The sequence below is a fragment of the Musca autumnalis genome, unplaced genomic scaffold (genome assembly GCF_047663935.1).
Source record: "Musca autumnalis isolate F117 unplaced genomic scaffold, ASM4766393v1 scaffold_3, whole genome shotgun sequence".
Classification (NCBI taxonomy): Eukaryota; Metazoa; Arthropoda; class Insecta; order Diptera; family Muscidae; genus Musca; species Musca autumnalis.
Genome location: NW_027411866.1, coordinates 253,032,004 through 253,043,360, shown reverse-complemented (window position 1 = coordinate 253,043,360; position 11,357 = coordinate 253,032,004). Strand labels below are relative to the sequence as shown.

The following is an 11,357-nucleotide window of genomic DNA, read 5'->3' as shown; positions in this document are numbered from 1 at the left end:
ACACTAAAATCAACACCGATAGAATGGCTCCCAATGCTATCGAACATTCAACCTCCAAACTTAAGAAGAAAACACGCTTTTCTCTAGGAGTATAATAAAATCACCGAAAATACCAGCATCCCCCTCAATCGAGATTTATCAATAGCATATGAATCCAGGCTGAAGTCCAGAAAACCGCCATTAATACTAGCCAAGATTTTAATACACATACTGCTTGGCTATCGCAGTGGAACTCTATAGATCCCAGCATTCTTCTTTTCAACCCACAAAACAGAACTGAATTCGATCTACATATTAGGGCAAGGCTTTTGGCTGCGTTGGTGTTGTTAGGGTCCTTTGTAAAGTGCTGTTGATAGAGTTGTCACTGTTCTTGATTTATTTATATACTATATGTAAGTAGAAAAGCTGACAGGCCTGCGACAATTAAGTACTAGGCCTTCCTTCCCCTCTATATAATGTTGCATCAGTGCCAAATGAGAAAAGCTATTTAAAAAATGACCTTTGTAAAGGGCTGATGATGTGGGTTGAGAAGTTGATGTTGATGCCGCGACTTGTAGACGAATTACAATTTTTAGACCTGTTACTTTGCTCTGATGTAAGATTCTTCCGGGTGATGTCGTTGCATACTGAGCAATGCTAATTATGCACACTGCTACAGTCTGGCCATGATATGCACTACATTTGAACCGCAGTTATAAATGTATGCGATGTAGTAATACATTCGATAAAATCGATTTATTTTCCCTAAAGTAATGAAAACCTTAACAGCATCATGTTGATGGCTTAATATAAAAAAAATCTAATAATAATAATCTAATAATAATAATTCGGCATCTGCTATATTATACCTACTGTGGTTAGACCGACCTGGAGTTACACAAATTAGATTGCAGCGATTCTCTATTCTAGGACCTAACAATAAAACCACATGTAAATTTTTAGATATATTTGTTTAATTATTTATTATTATTATACATACACATACATTATGCCAGAATACAAAATAAATATTCGAGTTACATTTCATATACGAAAAAAAACGAACAAAAAATAATAATTATATTCGAAAATACAATATAACATTTTTCGAAATATACAAAAGGCAAAGAAGATGACGAAGATGGTGGTGGTGGCGGTTGTGATAAACAAATAAACATTACAAAATACCATTTCCATACATTCATACATACAATTTACCTAGTATAAACTTACATATGGAAATAGTATCAGATGACTCTTTATACGTGGGGGTTTGGAGTGTAACTGAAAATACACCCATTCATACACTCTCCACAACATACTAACAAACAAAAAAAATCGTTAACAAATTAAAATTGAAAAAAAAAATTAACTTAAAAATAAACAAAAAACAGAATAGAGACAATACAAACAAAGATATATTTAAAAAACGAAGATGAGTATCTGTTGTTAACTAGACAAACAAAAAATGCAATTAATCTAATGCAGGGGTTAAGCAAACTTGGTGCACAAGAAGGGTTCACATGAGGGGAAGATGGCGGGGGATCAAAACAAAACAGACACTTGAAAACTATAACCAAAAAACTTCATCCATAAGTCCAACTAAGAAGAATAAATTGAGCTGCCAGTTGCTGCAGTAAAAAAAATAAAAATGATAAACAGATTATGGAGGGAGGTGTAGGCCGCAGCCCACACCTCTCCAAAACTAACCTCTATAACAAGTGTGTGTTGCTGTGCTGGAGTATTTTTTTGTATACACATATTCTAGTTATATATTTCTTTAATATTTATATAAACGTTTAGTATGTAATATATATTTAAAACATTGTAAATAATTTGCGCTATTAACAAAACCAGGAAGCCAACTATCCCACAAAATTTTGGCCACTTCCATTACGAAAAATAAAACCGACAAGACAAACGCGAAAACAAATAAAAAAACAGTAACAAATTGTTTAAATGAATTAAAGGAGAGTTGGCTATTTCTATATTGTTGTGAGTCGTTGATGTTGTTTTTGTTTTCTATTCACTATGTGGAAGAAGAATTAACCCAATGGATTGTTGGTATCAAAAGTGATCTTGGGTTGGAAACCATTTTCACCATCCACAGTATAGGCCACAGTCATTAATCTTCCATCAGGCAACCAAACCGCATATTGTCCATTTACCTTTTTTGTTGTTTAGTTTACATCATTGTTAATGTTGGTTAATTCAGTTCATTGAAGGAGGTCGCCATACAAAGAAATAAAAGATAAAGAAAAGAGGTGTCAGATTAAAATTTCTAAACAATACATGTCATGGTGGATCATGACTGTGGTATTTATTACCTTTCCTGATGCATCGCCAGCTTCATTTTTATTGAAAAATAACTCCTTTTCGGGATCTTTAACCTCGTATTGATATTCATACTGGAATGAAGAGAAGAAAAAGAAATTGTTACAAAAAATAGGCTTATGTAATTTGGCATGACCTACAATTCATGTAATGCCTTCCCCCATTTATTTAGTTACCAAATATTACACATCGCTGCCTCATCCTCTTAAACAAAAAATGTTACAAAAACAAAGATACGAGGTTGAGGAAGTAAGGCATCACCCTTCCTTTATGTTACAAAGAAATTCCAAACACTACTTTGAAATAATTCTATGTATTTTAATTATATTTCAAACAGTAAACAAATTTGTTTAACAAATTAATTGGTAGCTGCTGCTGTTCGTGTTGACTAACATTTCGGTTAAAATAAACAAACATGCATCATTAGCGGAATCTTTAAAACAATGACGTTTTGAAGGTATTGAATTTTGAAATATTCACACGATATTCAATTGATTAATTATATTTAACTAGATAAGTTGACAGGCATGTGGCTACTAAGTACTAAGCCTTCCTTCCTTTCTAAATAATGTTGCATCAATGCCAAGTGAGAGCTATTTAAAATGCAAATTAATATGGAGATTGCTTATATAAAAGTTATAAATAATATATAAGGGAAAACATGTCAAATTTGCTATGTGTTAAAAAAGTCGTGTTATTTGTTATTTTGCTCAATGAATGCATGGACATTAAAACCAGGCATGTCATTGAGTTCCTAGAAACATTTCCAAATTAATTTTTATTTGCTGTAAATCATTAAAGTAATGTTCTTCAGTCAATTTGTCGAATATTCTTGCCGGTTTAAAGAGCGTGGCGTCAGGGTGATATGGAGATAGAGGATAAACAAATAATTATTCTACAAAAAAAAAAAAATTGTTTATTATATAAACTTTTTAAAGTCATATCTTTGCATGTGCGATTTATTTTTTCTGAACTGTTTGTCACCATACGTCAATATATGCACATATGAAAATTAATTACAAAATATTTAATTTTATTTATTGTTGCCCTATTAGGGCGATATTAGGTCTGTCTGGTTACTTTCCCAGCAAAAATTGTCCAGCAAGAACTTTTTCTGAGTTTTTATTCTCGTTTACAAGAAAAATGTAAAAAGTAAACAGAAGGTCCCAGCAAAAATCTGCAAGCAATCAGCTGATTTGCCAAAACAGAACTATTGTCTGCCATTAAAGACACCAAAGCATGCAAACATTTTAAACCCAAAACAGGAACTTTCCATTTTGCAACATTGTTTTCCAAAAAGAAAAGAATTGGCTTGCTTTTTCGACAATAAATTTGTTTACAATTTGCCACATAAATAACAAGTAAGAAAGTATCAGTCAGCTGAGCTGACAGAGATATATGTATGTACCCTCAGCCACGTATCCGAAGAAAAAAGTTAACACAATACTTCTGTAGGTTTTTTAGCTGTTGGGAAAGTTTTCGAGGATGGAAAGGCCCGCAAAAACAACATGTTGCAACAAAATTCAGAATGATCCAAGACGAGTGCATTTTTTCCAAACTTTGGGTAGGGTGTACCCGTAGGAGTGATCCGATGTAGTACATATTCGGACCTAATACAAATCTGTAGGAAATATTTTTTTTTTTCTTTATTAGTCTATGGCCCGTTCTTACATCTTGTCTTTAAAGTCCATTTTAGTTATACCTTACTTTAAGAAAATTAAAGAATAAAGATCGCATTACCAGGGATTTGTTATTACATCTTCCATTTAAAATAAATGTTACATTTTGTAAAAATAAGGCAATATCTAGCAAAAAAGTCGTATACATAGGGTCTGTTCCTTTACTTTCGAAAATAGTAAAAGTAAAGTTGTAAACTGCTCCCATATGAATTGTACGTTGTCTAAATACTTGAAGATTCTTGCACGTAAAGGAACAGAGCTATAACATTTACTCAAATTTGATTGGTTGATTTGAAATTGCTGACAATTTTTTCTTGCTTTTGGCGCAGCATACTCTCGGGCGCAGTTTAAATTTTAAAAGGAACACAAAATTCCTTTTAATTTATCTGACACTTATTATTAAAGGAAACATGTAAGAACAAAAAACGGGTTATCTGTCCGATACCGGCCAACATTTAACTACAGAAAGGATGTAATAATGGGCCTATGGATACTTTCCTTACAGACTATGTCCCAATTTACATTAGGCGAGTTTACTTGCGGCAATTGTCAGTTTGTGGGTGAGAGAGGGTGTTGGGAGACAAAGGGTTACCATATACCTCACCTCTCTCTCTCCATCAAACTGACAATTGCCGCAAGTAAACTCGCCTAATGTAAATTGGGACTAAATAATTAAAAATGTTGTACTTAATTTTCTGAATTTAAATATATTACAATTTTACTTTTCAATTTACAAAGTTTGAGCTAAATCGATTTCTCTCTTAAAGGGTTATTTTAAAAATTAGCCAGTTTAGGTGGTGCCGGTGCGAAAATGTTTGAACCTTTGTGGGGGAGGTACCGGAAGGAGTGGACCGATATGGTCTATCTTCGAACTTAAACTAAGTTTGGACAAAATATTGAAAGACCCAAAATTTTAACCAAATATGTTGATCCGTTTGAGAGTTATCGTGCGCTCCAACTACGATACATATATGGGTTGTTTGAAGTTTTCGTGCTGATTTCTGAGGAAGTATGGACTTGCTCCTGAAAAAATTATATCGTCGTAATGGGGGTAGTGAATACAAGTGGCTGCAACAAAAATCAAAGCGATTCGAGAGCAGGCCTTTAACTGCACTTAAGCAAAATTTTGTGTGGGAGGTACCCAAAGAGTGGACTAATAGGGTCCATATTGGAACCTCATCTATGTCTGGTAGAAATGTCACGATGTGCAAAGTATGGTTACTCCCTTCAAGAGTTATCGTGCGGACAATTTTTCCGAACATTTTTGAACTTTTGTGGGGGAGGTACCTGAAGGAGTGGACCGATATGGCCCATCTTCGAACTTAAATCAAATCTGGACAAAATATTTCGATACCCAAAATTTGAACCGAATCGATGGATCCGTTCGAGAATTATCGTGACCACCAGCCAGACAGATAAACAGACGGACGGACATTGCTAGATCGGCTCAAAATTGTCTGAAACGGGTTTGTACAAATTGTTGCAAATTTTAGGGTAACCAGACAGACCTATTGTTAATTAATTTAATTAATTCGATACCGGATTGACTCGGAACGGCTGCCTCCTTAGTGTACATATGTTTGTATTTGTATCTTTTTTTCTGTGTTGGTAGCCGCATATTCATGAATGCCTGCTCCGGATTCTTTTGGTCCGTGCCGGGACGGATATGGATGAGCTCAGTTTGTCACATTAGCATCCACCACACTCAAACTTCTGTGAGAAGGAATATATGTCGGGAGTGGGTGCATCTAAGGGGTTGTTTTGAACTTGTCCTCGCATGCGATTAAGACAGGGACTATGTTGCTGCATGCTGCGTTAACACCACCCCCAGTGAGTCGCCGTCGTCATCAGAATACGCCACTCCCCCGCAGTTCCCCCAAATAGCAGCCACACACACTCCACCTAACACCAGAAGTTGCTGTTCCAATCCTTAAAAATGCATCCTTTTTGCAATTTAATTGCAATGGATTCCGAGGTAAAATCGAGGAAATAGTGGATTTCATGAATCGTAAGAATAACATGGTAGCGGCGGGACAGGAAACCAAGCTCAACAAAAACTGCACCTTACAACCTTGTAATGGTTATAACGTGGATGGATGAATCGTACAAGAAGTGGTGGGATGGGGAATTAGCTTTCCTATTGTACCAGTTTGTTCAATACAGACCTATCTCGCTTGAGCCTGGCTGTAATGACCCGTACATGTTATGTATGGACGTAGCAGTCAGGTGTGGCACTGCCGAGGTTACACGAACACAAACACAATTGCATCTGAGGAATATGAAAATATCCGCCGCTAAATCCACTGGCACACTGTTCACCACATGGACGTCTGAAATGAGGCTCCCACTGAACATATTGGTCGATGGTGCACTGATTCCGACCACCAACTACCCCAAAATACTGGGTGTAACGTTCGATAGCATGTTTAAGTCGTCCGCGCATGCCACAGCTATTTGCGATAACATCAGAAGTAGGAACAAGGTACTCAAGTCGCTGAGTTGACCACCTACAATGCAATAGGCCGGTCTGTGGCAAGCAATGCGGCGCCAGCGTGGTCTGCAAAGGTTAGCACTACGCAGTGGAAGAAGATTCAATAGAAGAGAACCTCTAGACCAACGAGCTTATCAGGCAGGCTTGGATAGCATTCACACTGACATGGTTGCGAAGGCAGTACAGAGATACAGTGTGAATGCCGTACTTGGAGACCACCCCCCTCCCATCCATCGCAATAGAAGAACTCCAACGTCAAGGTAAACACGAGTGGTTTTAGCCCAGTTAAGATCCGGACGATGCAGCCGCCTCCATTCGTATTGGGCCCGAATTGACGCCACGATACCCAACACATGCCCAGCATGTGGATTGGGACCACACGATACACTGCATTTGTTTAGCTGCCTAGCTAACCCCACTCATCTGTCTCCTGATTCTTTATAAACGCAACCAGTCTAGGTTGCAGAATTCTTGAATCTGGATACAGAGGAACCTGATAACTGAAAAAATACACGAACGAACAGATTTGCGTTGCTACAACAACAACAACTGCCGAGGTAGATTTACTGAACGTATACATCCCGCCGATAAATAGCCGTACTCTAGGTTATAGCTCCAACATTAGCCCGCTTTTAGAAGGTCAGATGTAATTCGAATTATTTGTAATTCGAATTATTCCATTTGTTTTTCGAATTATTCCATTTGTAATTCGAATTATTCTATTTTTAATACGTATTATTCCATTTCTAATTCGAATTATTCCATCGAAAACGCGAGGTATAAAATCAATACAAAAAATATTTTGTATTTTGAATTACAAATAAAATGATTCTAATTACAAATGGAATAATTCGAATTTCAAATAAAATAATTCGAATTACAAATTGAATAATTTAAAATTACAAATGGAACAATACGAATTAGAAATGGAATATTTCGAATTACAAATGGAATAATTCGAATTACATTTCTTCGAAAATGACCAAAAAAGTATAGTGCTCTTTGTTTTGCATGGTCAATGAGGACACCCCGACCAGAATTAGAGAATGTCACATTACCAGACATAACCATCGTGCCACCTGCTCTGACAAATGACGTCACTTGGCAACCCGTCGTTGCCTCCATCATGGACGGAAAGGACGTTCCTACACATTATCTCTGCTGCAGCCGCTTGTCATGCTGGTCGAATACCTGAAGTGAGACCAAATTTCCCAGCGTAGGCGATGGGATTAGCAAATAAGCGTGATGAGCTTCGTCGTTCCAACTCCAGTGACCCCAGGGTCAAGAAGCGTATACTGCAAGTTCAAAAGGTTGGTAGGTTAGTATAAGCGGAACAAGTGGTTAAATCATCTGAAGGGTTGGATCATTGGAGCCGGAATAAGTGAATTGTGGGTAACGGTTATCACTCTCGAACCCTGTAAAAAACGAAAATAGGATCTCAATCACGTTTGGCGACATTACGCTGACTGATCCGAAGAGGTCGGCAAGTTATTTCAATCGACAGTTTGTCGAGCATCCCGGGAGTGACAGGGCGAAGAGAAAAGTACAACGTCGCATTAGTTCTTTTCCCGAGGAGGAACCACCATAAGTTACAATGGATATTGCGAATGTCATCAGGAACTCATACAAAGGGTTATGTCCTGATGTAATCTCCATGGTAATGCTGAAACAACTGGATGTGCCGGGTACACAAATGTTTGTGTGTACAATTTTTCTTTTTAAATTTCGCTTCAGACAAGTCATTAAAATAGAGAAATGTATAACCACAGCCACAACCTTCAAAATACCGAAAATCGGGAGGCATCGTTCCATGGGAGCTATATGAAGGCCTGAACCTAAACCGACAAATTTTAGGTGGAAAGTTTGTTACCCCCAAGGAAGACTTAATACCAAATTGTAGTCATTTCGGAAGGATATTGATGCCACAACCTTCAAAATACCAGAAATCCGGAGGTACGGTTCTATGGGGGCTATATGAAGACGTGGACCTATACCGAGAAATTTCAGATGGAAAGTTTTATACTCCCAAGGAAGACTTAATACCAAATTTCAGCCATTTCGGAGGGATATTGAGGCCACAACCTTCAAAATACCAGAAATCCGGAAGTACCGTTCTATGGGGGCTATATGAAGACGTGGACCTATACCGACAAATTTCAGGTGTAAAGTTTCATACTACTAACGCAGACTTAATACCGCAGAATTATATTCCTCCTTGTATATATTTATGTATATTGTTTTGCATATGCTCATTTTATGCAAATATGTAAAAATATGTCAAAATATGCACGATATGCAAAATATGCAAACTATGCAAAAATGTCTGGGCCTAATTCGTTTTATTTTGTGATAAAACGAGTTTCTGTCTAATAGGATTTTCTCTACGAACATCCTAACCATATATGCATTTGCATAGCATTCCGCTGTCTACTTATCACTTATTTCCGTGCGAGGAGTATGCAATTATCCCCCAGTAAATCTATGGCCAATCTGTGCGACAGATATCTGCGATGTATTAACAAGGTCCTTAAGTCCATAGTCGGCAGAACTTGGAATGCAGATAAAGAAACCTTGTTGACCACATATAACGAGATAGGTCGGTCTGTAGTATGCGGATACAGTATGGTTCGCGAACAAAAGTGCTACGCGATGGAAAAATATTGAAACCTATCAGAATGCCGCCCTGAGAACTGCGACAGGTTGCCTACTCTTGTCTGCAGTGGACCATCTACATTAGGAAACAGAGATTCATCCAGTACAGCTCAAGTTTAATCCTGAGAGTCATCCTTATCACCATATGGGGGATAGGACTCCCCAACCCAGGCATGTCAGGAGGGATCTTCATGATCTAGAAAGAGATGCCCAACGTTACAAGAGACAACCCCTGATCAACTGCCGTAGTTTTAAATAGCAATCACACGGATGCCATAAACAACTATCGTGTGAATCCAGTCTTCGGAGAACATCATTCATATATCCCAGCTTTAGCTGCCACGATCGCAAAATATCTGCCCAGCATGCGGCGGTGGTCCGTCATATCTTCACGCTAGTTATTGTACAGGGGGCTGCGTCAGATGTCATCACTGGAGCAGTGAAAACCACTGCTCTAGCGGCCTTGAATGCTGTACTGAATATTCAATCGCTGGATATTCAGTTTAAACTATAGTCAGCCAGGACGGCTTTGAGGCTCAGAGAGTTAAATAGCTGGTGTGGCATGCAAATGATCTACAGATTGAGCTATGTGACAGAGGCGGGATTACAATACATTTCGTCAATTCTGGACTTTAACACAGGACATGTAATCATCCTGGATAGGAGAGAGTGCTGGACAGACCAATTCGGAATAGTGTAGCCATGTTTGTAACAGACCCAATAAGCATTGTATCTCTGTCAACAGGACCTCAAGGAGTACCTTCAGTTAAATGTTCGAAACAATCATAAACTGCACTTAACGAACATTTTTGAACTGTTGTGAGGGAGTTGATGTACGTTTGGAAGACATTTTACTGAATCCAGATTTCCCGTCAAATTGGATATTCAATTTGTAAGTTATCGTGATCATCACTCATTTTAGTAAGTATCAGCAGGACCATTATCTTAGGAAATGAGGATTGTCCCCGGAAAAATAGCATCGTCGCAATTGCACGGCCGCGGGGATACCCAACCTATTGCGAACAATTTCAAGAAGATCCGAGACATGGACTGGAAGAAATATTACGATGTGGATCCCGCTGTATCCTAACAGAGTAACAGTCTGAGATCCATAAAAGTCTACCAATATTGAGAACGGATCTTTAATCATATGAAAGAAAACATCTTTATATGTTAGAATTGAGCAGTTTCACAAGGGACCTGAAAGCCAGTAAAGTTCCTGCAACATTTAAAATCTAATTTATTAGTTTACATTGTAACATTTGAAACGCTTTTATGCTTTCGTAATATTTGTTCACTTCTGCTATAAACATGCAAACACTTTAATTTTTTAAATATACAGTGTTTTTTTAAATAAATTCTTTACTTTGGTATTTGAATTTAATTGACATTTAAGAAGTGATCACCACACTTTGTTCTTTTAATAATAGGTTTTGTTGTTGTTTGTTTTTTATTTTTCCAATTGTTTTAATGTCAAATTCAAATTCTCTTTTTCTTTGTGAGGATATAACGGCAAATGCCATTCTATTTTTAGTTTGTCACATTCAGTTTCACATTTACCGGTTCTGGTTGTTCAGGAGCCTGAGGTCGCGCATGTGCCACCAAAAGATACGCACACAAAACGATAGCCACAAATTTCCAAGATAATGTCGACATTATGAGACCGAAAAGGATAGTTGGTTGGGGTACCGCGTTTTATATAGGAGGATAGATACTGTTATAAGCGTTGTAACGCTATTCGCCGTTAACTGAAGCCAATTGTTTGCCACAGAAGTCTTTTATATGAAAATTCATCGTTCGTTTTGGCGGTGACTCTTGTTTAAAATCGCATCAAATCTCCCAACGCGTTGTCGTCTTCTCTAACTAACAGGCTGCTGTTCGAATATCTCAGTCAGTCATACTGAGTGTATGAATGAATCGACGAGTGCTGGCTGCCTTCTTGCCACGATAGGTCAAAGGTAGTAGTCGTCTCGTCTGAATCTCGTCGTCGTCAATGGAACGACCAACGACAATCTACGACGATATGGCAAAAAAGATGCCAACCAAACACAAAAAAGTGTAAACAACCGATCATACTGCGGACGAGAAGCGACGCTTAAAGGTTTTCTAGTAAGAAGTTACAAACACTACAACAACCTACTGCAGCATCCTCCAAAACAACAACATTCGCAACAACAATAGAATAAAACATTTAAAAATTTAACATTTTCCTCACCAAAAAT

At 37.6% G+C, this 11,357-nt stretch overlaps 1 protein-coding gene across 1 annotated transcript; it reads right to left on the bottom strand.

Annotated features, from left to right (window-relative positions):
- Positions 1-935: 935 nt before the first annotated feature.
- On the bottom strand, positions 936-11,127 carry LOC141399346 (uncharacterized). Its single transcript, XM_073977867.1, has 3 exons — positions 10,696-11,127; positions 2,307-2,387; positions 936-2,147 (listed from the first exon to the last, which is right to left on the bottom strand). Exons 1-3 carry the CDS (start codon positions 10,789-10,791, stop codon positions 2,025-2,027), a joined length of 300 nt encoding a protein of 99 aa, XP_073833968.1. The 5' UTR covers positions 10,792-11,127; the 3' UTR covers positions 936-2,024.
- Between the last annotated feature and the right edge of the window lie 230 nt (positions 11,128-11,357).